The sequence below is a fragment of the Bicyclus anynana genome, chromosome 26, assembly GCF_947172395.1.
Source record: "Bicyclus anynana chromosome 26, ilBicAnyn1.1, whole genome shotgun sequence".
Classification (NCBI taxonomy): Eukaryota; Metazoa; Arthropoda; class Insecta; order Lepidoptera; family Nymphalidae; genus Bicyclus; species Bicyclus anynana.
The window spans coordinates 4,965,378-4,982,780 of record NC_069108.1 but is presented as its reverse complement, the minus strand read 5'-3'; the positions used below and the strand labels follow the sequence as shown (position 1 = coordinate 4,982,780).

At 39.7% G+C, this 17,403-nt stretch overlaps 1 protein-coding gene across 1 annotated transcript; it reads right to left on the bottom strand.

The window, feature by feature from the left end:
* Positions 1-4,796: 4,796 nt before the first annotated feature.
* Positions 4,797-17,403, bottom strand: LOC112056013 (uncharacterized). Its single transcript, XM_024096334.2, has 9 exons — positions 15,216-17,403; positions 13,377-13,494; positions 10,836-11,048; positions 10,367-10,472; positions 9,582-9,687; positions 8,838-9,013; positions 7,577-7,741; positions 5,363-5,525; positions 4,797-4,937 (listed from the first exon to the last, which is right to left on the bottom strand). Exons 1-8 carry the CDS (start codon positions 17,374-17,376, stop codon positions 5,376-5,378), a joined length of 3,195 nt encoding a protein of 1,064 aa, XP_023952102.1. The 5' UTR covers positions 17,377-17,403; the 3' UTR covers positions 4,797-4,937; positions 5,363-5,375.

The following is a 17,403-nucleotide window of genomic DNA, read 5'->3' as shown; positions in this document are numbered from 1 at the left end:
GGGTGACAGTCCGTTTCACTCTAAAAAGTTTGTAGCTATTCACGATAATAGTACGTATTTTAAACGTCATAAGGCAACTGTCACCGTACCCGTGCTATCTGAAGTTTCACGTAGCATGGCGCGGGTGACAGTCCGTTTCAGTCTTGAAAGCTTGTCGCTATTCACGATAATAGTACATATTATAAACACCATAAGGCAACTGTCACCGTACCCATGCTATCTGAAGTTTTACGTAGCATGGTGCGGGTGACAGTCCGTTTCACTCTTGAAAGCTTGTCGCTATTCACGATAATTGTACGTATTTTAAACGTCAATCAATCAATCAATCAATTTATTTATTTGCAAATGCATTTATATACAGGTGGTCAATGTATCTTGCCAATTTGACATGCAAATTATTTATTAAGTATTTAATGATTCAAATGTCAATTTCACCATTTAAAATTTACATCTTTACAATAATTTTATAAGTAAACATTTTATAATAAGGCAACTGTCACTGTACCCATGCTATAGGAAATAGTTCGGGAAAACCGCACAAATTGTAATGAGATAAAGAGAGAAATTAAATTTATCGATAATAATTTGTGCTTTTGAATGATACTCGTCCATCACTATAGGAATATGATAGTAGGGTCAAAAGTATCAATTTACTGCAAAAACTTAACACGTAAAATCCGTATAGCAGCAATCTAGACGAGTAATACCCAACGTGATTTATATTGACCCCAGGGGATTCCGATTTGATTTAAATTGTATAAAATCTTTCAATAGTAGTACTAGTGTTGCCAACCCTACTGTTTTAACAGTAGTTTTCACATTGTTAACCATTTTTTCTGTTTCATTCCTATTTTTTACTGTTTTTCAACTAGCGTTCAGCACCACCTATTATACAGGAAGAAAATTTTTTTAGTGCGGATATTTTTATATTTTGTACATAAACAAAATTTAATGATCACGTATTTTTTCTTTTTTTTTTTTAATTCAAAAATAACAAAATTATCGTTAGCTAAAGTTATTTACTTTTAAACAGAATTTTAGGGTCACCCTATTGTGCGTTTATTTTATTTTCGTTTGATACCTAAAGAACGTCACCAGATCTCTTTTAAGCTGAATATATCTTGTTTAGTAATAATATGTACATTATTTTGTTATTTTAGAGACATAAATTAAAAAAAAAAATTACATAAATGTATCGAACTGTTTGTAGATTTATATTCTATTAATGATACAGAACCACGAAAAAAAATATCCGCACTAAAGACCGAATCACCCTGTATATACTATGCAACCATTTTTTGATAACCACTACGTAATAAAACGCAATGACACGAGAAGGAAGTATCTTCTCTTGTCGGGATTCAACAAAAATATGTATGATTAAAAAAAATGTAAATACTGAACTCTGAAGATGAGGCAAAAACTGAAAATAATTTCATTTTGATTTTTGTTTTTTTTTTTTGTTATTGTGATCATTGATACATATATCAATGTATGTGAGTTCTAGCAACTAAGAAAATTGTTTATTATTTGAAATAAATGAGCAAAATTATGAAATCTTCCTTTTTATATACTTTACCTACTGCTTTCTACTGTTTTTTTATTGGTGAATTAGTGTTTTTTTAGCTTTTTAAGGTTGGCAATACTGACTAGTACGTACTTATTATGTGCTTTAGTTTTGTTATATCTATTTTGACGGATCTGTATATTATTGAATGTACACTTTATTATACTTTCAAATCTATATGTATCTATACATATAATAAAACTGGTCAAATTCTATACATTTATTCGCAATTTGAGATTTTACTTATACCATTTATAACACCAAACGTTACCGTGGCATAGAGTACTACTAGCGCCATCTAGAATCTATACTTATAATACGAATTCTGTACATTTTGTACAATCTGTACATTGAAGATTATTTGAAATTTTTATTGGGGGGCATTATATAACCGATACTGAAGGTAAAAATATTATTTTTCGATTTTTTGTCTGTCTGTCCATTTTTTTTGTTATTCGGGCATCAAGCTGAAACTACTGAATGAATTCAAATGAAACTTGGCACGGTTTAAGACTATAATACGGAGAAGGTTTTAGGATACTTTTTATTGCGAAAATAAAATGAGAAGGGGGTGAAATAGGGGTTGAAAAAAATTGTATGGAAAGTCCTTAATTTTTAGAGTTAAAAAGTTTTAAAATTTTGTACATAAATCATGAAAAAAGTACGAAATATAATGGGATTCAAACATTTTTAAAATTCAAACTCTTAAAGTGGTGAAACAGGGCTTGAAAATTTACATCGATTTCCACGCGGACGAAGTCGCGGGCGTCCGCTAGTAGTATTATAAAGAGGAGAGATTTGATTGTTTGTTTGCATTAATTGGGCTCTGAACTACTGTAGCGGTTTGAAAAATTCTTAGGAAATGGATGTTTATTTATTGGAAAGAAAAGTCAACATCGTTAACGAACATTATAATAATTATGAACAAACGAAGTTACATGTATTATTATTATTATTATTACATATAATACATAATTACAGATTCAACATAAATAAAAATAAAACGAAATAACACAATCGTAAATTACAATTACGTAGTTAAAACACATAAAAACCCACGCCCGAGATTATCTGTGGGCATATAAAGTAACATATATGATGTTATTAACTATTTATCTGAATAATAATGACATTAACCGATAGTTGTTTCAGTCAATGGTCTTATAGCGAAATGCTTCGACCAACACCTTAAGAAGCTTTAACTTAACTGTTGGATAAAGAGTCGGATACAGAAGGCAGTGATTCTTGAGACGGCGCGTATTTTTTATAAGTTTTTAATAGTGTTTTCTATAACATTGTTAAAAATTAAAAAAAAAGATAAATAAAAACATTAAATTAAATTAATGTACACTTTATTGCAAACACAGAACAGAGGAATGATACAAAATGCTCAATAGCCAGAATGGTGGATGACTAGGTTTGAATATATTGATTTTAATGATACATTCGGGTAAATAAGGTCAATGGTAACTAATTTATACATAAAAAGCAAAATTGTCTGGATATTTGCAAAATAAATAAGATTATAAAATTTCAAAATCTATTAAATTTTTTTTTATCGTAATTAGATGAAAATTCATACAGTTTTAGCTTCCTTACATTAAATGTGACATTTTTCAATAAATGAACTAACTATAAACATAAACGCACAAATAACAAAGATATTAGTAATTTTGTTTGAACGCCCGTACAAACCTAACGATCAGTGAGTCAATTGTTGAGTGCCATTTTGTATGGAGCGTTTTTCAGGGATCCGCGGCAGCGCCGCAAATCTGACCCTTTAAATCCCTGTAGCTCCGAAAGTAATGATCGCAGATACCCTGTTACTTTTACAAAATTGCTTTGCTATTAGTATACTCTTAGTTTATATACAATATAAAAAACTTATTTATTTATTTATTTATATTGGGATGACATGACATTCATTATTGACAAGGTCATCGATCAGATCCATCATTCCCATACATTCATTTAGTTCTCGAAGCGTTGGGGTTTGCGTTTCTTTGGTACACCGACGAACTATTTGAGCAAGAGGAGTGTTAGAAAAAAAGGCCTTTTTTTCTTCTAGCACTCCTCTTGTGCTAGAAAAAAGGTTTTTTTTTTCTACAAGTACTTTTATTAAGCCAATAATTTAACCAGATCCTTATTTATACATCATATTAACATCTCCATATACTTTTATACGGGGGTATCCCTGGATTTACTGAGCCGACGTTTTATTCGATGGCGGGCATTCCTTTGAATGCGTTTTGACAGCCGATCAATGGTCGATTTCATACTCTGTCAATGGTCTGAAAAGCGTTGAATGATTTGTATGATGACAATTTGACGTCCATCGGTTGATGTTGCAGTGGTCTATCGGATGTTGTGAGGATGTTTTCATTTGGTCAAGTCTATATCCCGGCGAGGTCTCCCTGCTGGGCGATCCAGATATACAGTCTCGGCACGTCGACATATACACAGCTAAAAATACTGCAAAAGACCGAAGTTTTCAAGACATGACCGCCAAACTTCAGCTGGAAGAAGGCATCTAATGATGATTATCATATCCTGTGGGCATTGCTCTTTGAATGCGTTTTGACGGCCGATCAATGGTCGATTTCATACTCCGTCAATGTGGTCTGAAAAGCGTTGAATGATTTGTATGATGACAATTTGACGTCCATCGGTTGATGTTGCAGTGGTCTGTCGGATGTTGTGAGGATGTTTTCATTTGGTAAAGTCTATATCCCGGCGAGGTCTCCCTGCTGGGCGATCCAGTTATACAGTCTCGGCACGTTGACATATACACAGCTTAAAAATACTGCAAAAGACCGAAGTTTTCAACGCATGATCGCCAAACTTCAGCTGGAAGAAGGCACCTAATGATGATTATCATATCCTGTGGGCATTGCTCTTTGAATGCGTTTTGACGGCCGATCAATGGTTGATTTCATACTCCGTCAATGTGGTCTGAAAAGCGTTGAATGATTTGTATGATGACAATTTGACGTCCATCGGTTGATGTGGCAGTGGTCTATCGGATGTAGTGAGGATGTTTTCATTTGGTCAAGACTCTAGATCCCGGCGAGGTCTCCCTGCTGGGCGATCCAGTTATACAGTGTCGGCACGTTGACACAGCTTAAAAATACTGCAAAAGACCGAAGTTTTCAACACATGATCGCCAAACTTCAGCTGGAAGAAGGCACCTAATGATGATTATCATATCCTGTGGGCATTGCTCTTTGAATGCGTTTTGACGGCCGATCAATGGTTGATTTCATACTCCGTCAATGTGGTCTGAAAAGCGTTGAATGATTTGTATAAGGACAATTTGACGTCCATCGGTTGATGTGGCAGTGGTCTGTCGGATGTTGTGAGGATGTTTTCAAATACTCTCAAAAATCTTATAACGCTCTCCGTGTACAATACAACAACGCATTCAGGGTGTTGATGGGGTTGCCCCGCTTTTGTAGCGCATCGGGGATGTTCGCGGATGCGCGTGTCGACTGTTTTTACGCCACAATGCGCAAACGTTGTGGATCCTTGGTGCGCAGGGTGCGGGGCGGGACCAACAGCATTCTTGCAATGATTGCGAGCAGGTTGGACTGTAAATATGTGAATCACTGCTGTTCCATGTCAAATGGATTGGAGCGGCAGTGACACACATATTACTAGTACGATATATTTAATAGAATAAGTTTTGCTATAGTTTATAAGTTACTAACACATTCTATTTTTACTAACACAATTATGAGCCTATTGAAGCTTGAAATAAATAAATTATTATTATTATTATTATTATTATTATTATTATTTGGTCAAGTCTCTAGATCCCGGCGAGGTCTCCCTGCTGGGCGATCCAGCTATACAGTCTCGGCACGTTAACATACACGCCGGGGACGCCGTCTGCGCCGCACGTCGACGTGGGCCCGTATGCAACCATACCCACTACCTCGAAATGCAGCTCATCTGGATGCTGAGGACAATGATTTAGTTCATGATTTGTTAACTATACTAAAGCCATACTGGAGGAGTACTGTTTACCAACAAACAAATTAAATATGAGGGTATAAATCACTAGTCATTTTCCACCTAATAATAATTATAATTAACTTGTTCTAAAATTAATAAAAATAATTTTGATTAATAAGCTTAAAACAATTAGATAAAGTTACTATATTTTGAATAATCTATACTAATATTATAAAGAGGAAAACTTTGTTTGTATGTTTGTTTGTTTGATTGTAATGAATAGGCTCAAAAACTACTGGACCGATTTTAAAAATTCTTTCACCATTCGAAAGCTACATTATCCACAAGTAACATAGGCTAAATTTTATTTTGGAAAAAAATAGGGTTCCATAAGATATTTGGGTTTTTCGGACACAATGTGTAAAAAATCAACCAGAAAAGTAGGGTAGGGGTAGGTAGGAGTAGAGTAGGAGTAGGGGTAGGCTAGGGGTAGGCTAGGGGTAGGCTAGAAGTAGAATAGGGGTAGTTAAAAGTTTACATCGAGTTTCACGGACGAAGTCGCGGGCGTCGGCTAGTATTTCATAAAACAACAATTCATAATTTAAAATAAAAAAGTTATGAAATGGCATGCGTTTTCTACCCTCATTTCTAATTTGTTTGTTAGTAAACAGTATTCCTCGAGTGTGGCTTTAGTATAGACTTGTACATTGATCCAGATTAAACAGATTGTTCTTGAAGGAATCAGGGGCGTAGTTACTAACTTTCAAGCCCATGGATTAATCTGTGAAATGAACCAACATGAATAATGCTTAGAAGGTTGTTACTATATCAGAAAATAACTCTGAGCACTATGCCGTCATTTCTGAGCGTTATTCACGTTGGTTCATTTCACAGGTAATTGTTTTTTTTAATGGGCTTGTAGTCTATACCACAGTATCAGCCGTATCAATGACTAGCTGACGCCGCGCGGTTTCACCCGCGTTGTTCCCGTTCCCGTAGGAATATGGGGATAATATATAGCCTATAGCCTTCCTCGATAAATATCTATCTAACACTGAAATAATTTTTCAAATCGGACCAGTAGTTCCTGAGATTAGCGCGTTCAATCAAATAAACAAACAAACTCTTCAGCTTTATTATAGTTAATCCACAATCTGACATAATCTGGGGCTTTCCGTCAGTGGTGATCACTTCAGAAATGACAAAAGTTGAAAAACACGATCTCTTTCCTGGGTTAAGCGTGCGCCCAAAAATTGTAAACATCCTACTTAGGATTTTTAAAATTTTTAACATATTTATTTTAAGCAAGCATTTCTGTTTCTTTTGTGAGAAATCCCTACATCGGTAACTAATTCTGATCCAAGGCCCCGCCGGCGAATGCTTTTTTAAATATGCAATAAGCTCGCGCTTCACCACGATCTTACCTAATGGTAAGTGTAGATGTGGCCTAAGACGGAACGCGCTTGCCTAGAAGATATCTATACACTCCCTTCTTGAAGATGCTAAGGTTGTAAGAATTAGGAAACACTGACTTCGGGAGAGAGTTCCATACCCTGCGTATAAGAAGCGAAGAAGCAAATCGCTTCGTACGAGTACTACGAATGTCAGTAACTTAGGGATGAACACCCGGTGTCCTGCAGTGCAATGGTTTTATTTTTTTTATTATTTTTTACAAGTTAGCCCTTGACTACAATCTCACCTGATGGTAAGTGATGATGCAGTCTAAGATGGAAGCGGGCTAACTTGTTAGGAGGAGGATGAAAATCCACACCCCTTTCGGTTTCTACACAGCATCGTACCGGAACGCTAATTCGCTTGGCGGTACGTCTTTGCCGGTAGGGTGGTAACTAGCCACGGCCGAAGCCTCCCACCAGCCAGACCTGGACAAATTAAGAAAATCTCAATCTGCCCAGCCGGGGATCGAACCCAGGACCTCCGTCTTGTAAATCCACCACGCATTCCACTGCGCCACGGAGGCCGTCAAAAAATTCTTCACCTATGAGTCTCCATATGGTTATTATCCTGGGACTTGCAAAAGATGAAAGCTCAACTTACCCCGACATGACAGACGAGAGGTGACCCCCCGTCTCCCACGCAAGTGTCTTCGTTGGCGACCCCTCCTGCGCAGGTCAGGGTCCTGTGCAAGGTGAATTCTGGCCCCAGGATGGTTCTGCGGAGTTGTCTTTGACAATCATCAGGGCGGACTAGGGGTAAGGTTATCTGGAAATATGTAAAGACATTTTACATTTTTGCTAATCATCATCATATAAGCCAAAAAAGACATATGTTAAAAAGTCAGCTTTTGTTACGATACCTTACTCACTACCGTTGTATTTGATGTCGGTGAAATGACCTTAAAATATTTTTGACTAATGGACATCACCAGCTTTTTGTTAAACAAGTTTTTCACAATTTATTTTTCTTTTATTCTTTACAAGTTAGCCCTTGATTGCAATCTCACCTGATTGTAAATGATGATCCAATCTGAGATGGAAGCGGACAACTTGTTAGGAGGAGGATGAAAATCCACACACTTTTCGGTTTCTACACTACATCGTACCGGAACGCTAAATCGCTTGGCGGCACGTCTTTCTCGGTAGGGTGGTAACTAGCTACAGCCGAAGCCTGTCACCAGTCAGACCTGGACCAATTAAGAAAACCTCAATCGGCTCAGCCGTGGATCAGACCCAGGACCTCTTGTAAATCCACCGCGCATACCACTGCGCCACGGAGGCCGTCAAATTATTATAAAACTAAAATTCGCCATCTAAAATTCTTAGTGCCTTGATGAACGGGGAGCAAAATGCTCAGGGTACATTTGGTGTTTCAAGATCGTGGTGTTTGGAAGTCCTTATGATGATGTTTCACCAACATCATCCTAAGGACTTTCCCCAAAAAAATCAAAAACTTTCATCATCATCTTTATCGTCGTCGATAATGGTGATGATGAAAGATTTTGGCGCCTGATGACCAGAGGCCAATTTGTTAACTTTCGCTGTCTCCATGCAGTAGCAGACAGTCCCGGTGAGTAAGAGAATGTGCGAGATGCAGGTGATGATTAATTTGCGCCTTTATCATAGACTTGCTGACGCCACGTAGTTTCACCCTCGTGGTTCTCGTTCCCATTGGAGTACGGAGATAATATATAGCCTATAGCCTTCCTCAATAAATGGGCTATCTAACACTGAAAGAATTTTTCAAATCGGATCCTGTGATTAGCCCGTTCAAACAAACAAACTCTTCAGCTATATAGATGACATCTCCAAAAAAGGCAATGTGATTTGGTATATTGCAAAACGCTTTTTTGTTAAAGTACCTTTTTGAGCACATTAGCGTTGTATGTGGAGTCGGTGAAGTCCTGGCCCCAGCCCATGCTGTAGCAGACAGTCCCGGGGGGAGGGAGAGTGGGCGCGACACACACTATGTTGATGTGCGCCTGGATTGCGAATGGCGTCTCCAGGAACAGCAGCGCGGCGTCGTAATGGGCGTCCACTAGATAAATAGTAAGGGGGAACTTTGTATTTTAGTGCCTGTAAATCATCATTATTGTAGTGTTTGTCTATATATACACCGGTAGTGGGAGAAAGGGGGCAGTCTGTCATAGTCTTTGGTGGAGATCGGACGTCCGGTGCTGGCCATAATAGAGTAGTAATGAAGCAGTGACTTACTGCTATTACAGTAAGGATAAGGAACCTTACAATTATCAACCCATATTCGGCTCACTGCTGTACACGAATCTCCTTTTAGAATGAGAGGGATTAGGCCAATACTCCAGCACACTGGCCTAATGCGGATTGGCAGACTTCACTCACGTAGAGAATTAAGAAAATTCTCATGTATGCAGGTTTCCTCACGATGTTTTTCCTTCACCGTTTGAGACATGTGATATTTAATTTCTTGAAATGCACATAACTGAAAAGTTGGAGGCGCATGCCTTAGACCGGACTTACAACCTCCGGAATCGGAGGCAGAAGTCATATCTGGGCTATCACGGCTCTCGGCTTACGGGCTTCTATTTGAAGTACGACACTATAAAGTAATATCATTTGTTGTGACTTACTCCTCGCGAACTGCGGATGTATGATGATCCTCTGGACGTCTCTTTCCTGGTGAGGCAGCGCCTCGTTCTCATTCAGAGTGTTCCACTCCCCGGCGCGGCATTTGATCTGTGGACACAGATAATTAATTAATTATTATTATTGGTGATCTATGGGGCGTGCTTTAGTATGAGACGCAACCTGCGTATAGCTTGGCAAGTTCGTTGATGACACTCTCTTGATGTGCGGGCGTCGTGCGCGTTGAGCAATCGCTATCCCGACCCGTATTGGGCTGCCCATTGGTGAACAATTAGATGGTGTGTATTTCTTATAAATATTTTATTGCTTATTGATTGTAAATTTATATACTGTTAATTCTTAGTTTTATTTTATTTTAATTTAATTATAGAGAGGATATTTTATTTTATTGGGATACATTAATCAAAAAAAATTCAATAATCATAATTAATTTGTTTCAAATAGGCACCATGATCTAATAAAATAAGTAAATGGTGGTAAGTAAAGTCGAAAACTTCAAATGAAAGTTACGAGGGTCATACTTGGTACGAGAAGAGCTATTATATTAATTAGTATTGCTCTACTGGGACCAAACAATTATTATCACTGCCAGGTATATAGGATGTGAATTAGCTTGAGATCATTTTTAATATTGTTAAGAGATTTCTTGTATTGGACTAAAAACTGCCGGAGCGGCTTAGAGAAGGCGAAACTAGCACGTTGTTAAAAATTAAAAAAAAGAATAAACAAATGAATGAGAGAGAAAAAATTTAATAAAATGAAAACTTACCTCATTCGTCCTAAACATCTCGACCTTATGGGCGGCGGTTAGAACGACGGATGGGTGTATGAGGGACCCTCCTCCTATGTAGTCCGCGTCGTTCCAGTAACCATCCCTGCGAACCACAATACTAAGTTAATCATCATCATCAAATTGTGTTTCGGTAAAAGTATGGGCTAGCAACTCAGACTAAATATATAAGGACTAGTATCACACCCAAATTCACGAACAAAATTTTCTGCCATTTTCTAAGGAAAACGAGCTTAGATTTCATACATATCTTATACTAAACTAGCAGTTTTTGTTCGTTTTTTACACCATTCAACTACACAAGAAGGTATTTTTACTGAGGTTTTTTACCGACGGACACGATTGTAAACTATGAAACATCGATTCTATAAAGACAGTGTTTATAATCTGACAGACAGTGTTTAAGTCTGAGGCTAGCAAATATGATAATGAGGTATCTATCCATTACGTTTTCCGCAACAAAGCGACCATCCAGGGGAACTCTGCGAAGTCGGCACGTCCGCTGCTGGAGGTGCCAGTCTTCTCTCTGAACACTCCGGCGACTGCGTTGCTGTACCCGCAGCCTGCAGTGGGGGGGATGACGGGCACTTCCGGTGTCAAGCGCAGTTTATTGGTGGGACAACACATCTTGAGGAAACTACACGGGCTCCTGTCTTGGGATCTGAAAATAGAAATAATTTAAGAACAGAATACGAGGAATTTATTTGTTTATATATGTATGTCGCCGAGTGAGTTATTTGAACGGATAGCAAAATCTACGTTTATTATTGCGATAATATTAGAATCAGGATTTCATGTAATTGGGATTTAATTATTTACTGTTTAAATAAATAAGACTGTAAAAGGTTTCCACCATGCCGGACGTGGCGGCGCCAATAGGAAACGATAACGATATTGCTTTAAAATGGCGCGTAGGCGGTGCGCTTTATGGAGTGGAGGCACTCTGCCAGTCTGTAGCCTGTTGGTTGACTAGTTCAGTGTAATCAAGTTCTTGGAATGGATACTCGTCTTCCATTTGTTAAATAGTAATAGTGCAGTGTTAAAATAGTGATAGTCATATAGAAGCTTATGGGTGAGTTAATAGAAGTAAGGCCATTGCATTGTTATTTACTTAGCTGGAGGGCAACACGAGTGGAGCAAGGGAGTATTTGTATACTGTAAAAGGATCCTTCAACCTTGCTACTAGCGGTTACCAGCCCGCGATTTCACTCTTGGCTGCCTTACTGCCGTACGCTAGTTTAATCCTGGTTTACATCTGATAGTATCAGCGCTATACTTGATCAAGTGTAATTAAAGGGTAGAACTGTAGTTGTAAGTTAAATGATCGATTCGGTGATGATTGATAGTGTTACTTTGTGTATCTGCCATCCTTGACACTTAAAGCTTAGAACTTGCCCTGAGGCTACGGCTTCTCCGTTATCAGAAGAAGTATATAGTCGATGCCTCGATGTGTATATATATATATAAATAAATAATGGAATTACAGTCAAAATTGTGCATGTGTGCGCTCAGTTCTGTCGTCTATTCTTCGGATCACTTTTTGCGGTGATTTTGTAGGGACGTTACTGATATATAGCATAAAATTATCATTGCTTAGGGTACGAATGTGGCAACTATAGGACTATTACCCTCATATCACATGCGAATAAAATCCCTCTATTGTGATCAATAGGCGTTTAACATCTTCTTTTGATCGGCAGATACCAGAGGAACAGGCAGGTTTTGTGAGGATTAGAAAACAAATCCTAATAAATATCCACCAGATCATAGAAAAGAGCAGGGAGTTTAATAATCCTGCCGTGCTCTGCTTCATAGATGATTCCAAAGCGTTCGACTGTGTAATGTGGGACAGAATGTGGACAGTACTTGAAGAAATGGGAGTACAACCTGATTGGGCTCATCCAAAACCTCTACTGTAACTAACGATCTTTTGTAAGAAAAGATGCCGATTGTTCCTATGTATTTACTACAAAGAAGGGCGTACAGGGTTGTATCCTTTCGCCGATGCTTTTCAACGTATACTGAGAATACATATGGAAGGTGATGAGAAGGAGGTTTCTCTCTTTGTGGAAAATATGCAACCTTAAGTACGCCGATGATACTGTCCTCATTACAATGTCAGTGAAAGACATGAAAAGACTTTAAGTAGAAAGTCGAGAGTTGGGCTTGAGTATAAACAAAAACAAGACAAAGCATATGATAGTTGATAGAGCGGGCAAATTACCTACAATTACAATTACCAAAATCATACCATCAGTTGATATTGTGGAGGATTATTATATTGGATCTCAGATATCTAGTGAAGGCAGCTGTATGTGAGAAATAAAGAGACGCATTGCAATGGCGAAAATTACCATGGCACGATTGAATAAAATCTGGAAGATCCGAGGCATAATATAGAGGACATACGAAACAACATCAATAGTCGCCTTGTCCGTGCCTTATATTCTCTTTAATTATGCATGGAGTAGAAATTTGGACCATAAAAGCAAAAGGCATAGAATAGACGTGTTCGAGATGTGGTGGTGGAGGCGCATGTTAAGAATACCTTGGACAGCCAAGCCAAACGTGTCTATTCTATCGCAGCTCGGAACCATTCTTATGTTAACAACGCATATTGATTACTGGGGCATTTCGGGCAGATTATGCGACGAGGTGACTACAGCTTAGAGCAGTTTATAGTAACAGGCATTCAGGCACTGACGAAAAGACCGAGGAGCCGCTCAGCAACACAATGGGCTGAGCAGCTGAAAGACGATAAAAAAACGAATTTGTACATGCTAGCAAAAATGGCAATGGAAGGCGTGGACCCGGAGGACGTTTGGTTTGTGGACTTTGTTGTTTTGGCCTTGATTGTTGTGGCCACTGGCCATGGTCGTGGCTGCTTAAATCGCGAGTTACCTTATCGCATACGATCATATGAGTAAGTGTGCGGGAAACCATGACATTTGCGCGAAGCGTTAAAAGAAACCTGTTGACAAGTTATTACCTGAATACGAAGGCGTTCCTTGAGTACATCTTTGGCGCTTCGTTCATACACATGGTATACTTGACACATATGCCTTCTTCCTGATCTGTAGTGTAGCAACTGAAGCCAATTGACGGTTCTGCAAATGTTACAAATTCCTCAATTACAGGCGGTATTCCCTCTACAATAACATTCATTATTTATGTTATTGTAGAGGGGAGGTATCAGTGTTGGTATAAATAGGAGGATATTTGATGACTTGAGCTCAGTCCTTTGTTAGGCAGTGTAGAGACCGTCACACTGCCAGTCATGTCAGTGATTTTGTGCAATAATGTTTTGTGTTGTAATAGGGTTGATGACAGTTTTTTAAATTGTATATAAATTAAGAGTACGCTAATAGTAAAGCAATTTTGTAAAAGTAACAGGGTATCTGCGATCATTACTTTCGGAGCTACAGGGATTTAAAGGGTCAGATTTGCGGCGCTGCCGCGGATGCCTGAAAAACGCCCCATACAAAATGGTACGAACTTATGACGTCGTAGGTAATTAATGATCGTTAGATTTGTATGGGCGTTCAAACAAAATTACTAATATCTTTGTTATTTCTGCGTTTATGTTTATAGTTCACATATTAAAAAATGTCACATTTAATGTAAGGAAGCTAAAACTGTATGAATTTTCATCTAATTACGATAAAATATTTTTAGTTGATTTTGAAATTTTATAATCTTATTTATTTTGCAAATATCCAGTCAATCTTTGCTTTTTATGTATAAATTAGTTAACATTGACCTTATTTACCCGAATGTATCATAAAAATCAACATATTCCAACCTAGTCATCATCCCCATTATTGTTTATCATATTTTTTTAGTGTGGACATGAAGTACATGTCGGGCAGAGAAGGTGAGTATTAGAAGGGATTCCTTAAACCTACTCCCAAGGTCACAAATCCTGGAGCCTGCTCGAGGTGTTTCCTCTAACACAAAATAATGGTACAATTACTGTCGCTGCTATCCGTCACGCCACACAATACAAGTATTGATTACAAGTATTATATTGTAGTGTTGATTGATAAATCTGTACTAGCGGACCCGGTCAAGCTTCGCTTTGACTTATGTGTACTTACTTGTACCCCTCCTCCACTCCCTGACACTACCCAGTGGCTTGGGAAGGCGTGGGTAAGCGGCCGACTACAGCCAAAGGCCAAAAAGCCCCTTTGGCCTCGCGTAGCCAGAAAGCCAGAAAGCCCCGCGTCGTAGCGCGGGGCTGGGGCCCCGCGCTACGACGCGAGGCCCCAGCCCACAAACTTTATTACCACTTTATAACATTAGTATGATGGTATTCTCTTTCAGTACATTTATATTTCTTCGACTATCATTTGTATATTATACACACAGCTTTAATTAATATAGCACTACAATTATATCACGGAGAAATTCTCTTTTTTTTTAAGTATACAAAATTTCAAACAAAAAGAACCATCAAATTCGGACTAATTAGAACCTAAACATTTTCGTCATTTAAAAAAGGGCTTTGTAGATGCGTGTTTGCCCACGCCTAGATTTGTACACGCTACAACACTGCCCCTACTCTAACCCTACCATACCCTACCCTAAAAACATACCCTACCCGTGACCTACCCCACCCCCTACCCTGGACTCTATCAGAATTTATGGTAAGGTTGCTTTCGCCTTACTTTAGCAAGACATGACTTGACTAGGACCGACCGACATGACGACAGACGATGGTCTATATTTGGCCACTTTCGCCTTTTTTTAGTCTTTAGCGCAAACTGAGAAGCCATATTTTAAAAATAAATCTATATGGGTTCCATAGCACATTAAAAAAGCATCATACCAATTATATTATTCGTTCCTTGCCCTTGTTGTTGTGGCTCTGGTTGTTGTGGCCATGGGTGGTCCAGTCCTGATTGCTGTGTCCCTGGTACACGTTGTGGCCCTGGTCGAAGTTGCCCTTCTTGTTGTGGTCCTGTTTGTTGCAGCCCTGATTGTTGTGTCCCTGGTTGCTGTTGTGGCCCTGATTGGTTTTGTGGTCCTGGTTGTTGCAGCCCTGATTGTTGTGTCCCTGGTCGTTGTTGTGGTCCTCGTCCATGTGGCCCTTGTTGTTGTTGTCCTGGTTGTTGCGGACCAAACTGTTGTGTCTCTGGTTGTTGTTCTAGCACTTGTTGTGGTTGTTGTGACCCTGGTCGTTGTGACCCTTGTTGTTTAGGCCCTTGTGGTTGTAGCTCTGGTTGTTGTGTCTCTGTTTGTTGTGGATATGGGTTATCTGACCATGGTTGTTTTGCTTCTGGCTGTTGTAACCATGGTTCTTGGAGACCTTGTTGTTGTTGTTGTCCTGGTTGTTGTTGTTGTTGTGGCCTTGATTGTTGTTGTGGTCCTGGTTGTTGCAGCCCTGATTGTTGTGTCCCTGGTCGTAGTTGCCCTTCTTGTTGTGGTCCTGTTTGTTGTAGCCCTGATTGTTGTGTCCCTGGTTGCTGTTGCGGCCCTGATTGGTTTTGTGGTCCTGGTTGTTGCAGCCCTGATTGTTGTGTCCCTGGTCGTTGTTGTGGTCCTCGTCCATGTGGCCCTTGTTGTTGTTGTCCTGGTTGTTGCGGACCAAACTGTTGTGTCTCTGGTTGTTGTTCTAGCACTTGTTGTGGTTGTTGTGACCCTGGTCGTTGTGACCCTTGTTGTTTAGGCCCTTGTGGTTGTAGCTCTGGTTGTTGTGTCTCTGTTTGTTGTGGATATGGGTTATCTGACCATGGTTGTTTTGCTTCTGGCTGCTGTAACCATGGTTCTTGGAGACCTTGTTGTTGTTGTTGTCCTGGTTGTTGCCAACCTAATTTTGGTGTGTCTGGTTGTTGATGTAGCTCTGGGTTTTGTTGTGGTCCTGGTTGATGTGGCTCTGGTTGTTGTGGCGCTTGTTGTTGAGGCCCTTGTTGTTGAAGCCCTTGTTGTAGAGGCCCATAATGTTGTGGCTCATGTTGTTGTGGTCCTGGTTGTTGCAGACCTGATTGTTGTGAATCTGGCTGTTGCTGCAATCCGGGTAGAGTTTGTGGTCCTGGTTTTTGTGGCCCTTGTTGTTTTGGCCTTTGTTGTTGGGGTCCTTGTTGTTGTAGCTCTGGTTGTTGGGGTGTTTGTTGTTGAAGTCCTGGTTGTTGTGGCCCTTTTTGTTTTTGTGGCCCTGGTTGTAATAACCATGGTTGTTGTGACTCTGGATGTTGTGGCCATGTTTGTTGTGACCATGGTTGTTGTTGCCATGGGGTTTGTGTCCATGGTTGGTGTGGCCATGTTTGTTGGAGCCCTGATTGTTGTGGCCATTGTTGTTGGAGCCCTGATTGTTGTGGCCATTGTTGTTGGAGCCCTGATTGTTGTGTCCCTGGTTGTTGTTGTGGCCATTGTTGTAGGAGACCTGATTGTTGTGTACCTGGTTGTTGTTGTGGCCATGGCTGTTGTGACCATGGTTGCTGTAGCCCTTGTTGTTGTTGTGGATCTGCTGGTCGTGATCTTGGTTGTTGCACTCCTGATGGTTGTGCCTTTGGTTGTTGTTGCAACCCTGGTTGTTGTTGTGGTCCTGGTTGTTGTAGCCCTTGTTGTTGGGGTCCTTGTTGTTGTAGTTCTGGTTGTTGGGATCCTTGTTGTTGAGGCCCTGGTTTTAATGTCCATGGTTGCTGTGACTTTGGTTGTTGTGGCCCTTGTTGTTGTGGATTTGGTTGTTGTGGCCATGGTTGTCGTGACCGTGGTTGGTTTGGCCGTGGTTGTTGTGACCATGGTTGTGTTGTCCATGGTTGTTGTAGCCCTTGTTCTTGGGGCTCTTGCTGTTGGGGCCCTTGTTGTTGCAGCCCTAATTGTTGTGTCCCTGGTTGCTGTTGTGGTTCTGGTTGCTGTGACCATGGTTGTTGTGGCCCTGGTGGTTGTAGTTGATATACGAAAGCTATTTCGACGATGTCACCGGCACTTTTCTCGGATCCCTTTACATCCCATTTGATTATGGCTGTACAGGAAGCCAGTAACGCCATCGTAAACGGTAACACTTGTAACCTGCC

Coding starts and splice junctions, on each gene's coding strand:
- LOC112056013 (XM_024096334.2), bottom strand. CDS start 17,376: ATGGCGTTACTGGCTTCCTGTACAGCCATAATCAAATGGGATGTAAAG. Junction 10,473..10,835: donor GTCGCTTTGTTGCGGAAAAC/GTAATGGATAGA, acceptor TGTGGTTCGCAG/GGATGGTTACTGGAACGACG. Junction 9,688..10,366: donor AGATGTTTAGGACGAATGAG/GTAAGTTTTCAT, acceptor CTGTGTCCACAG/ATCAAATGCCGCGCCGGGGA.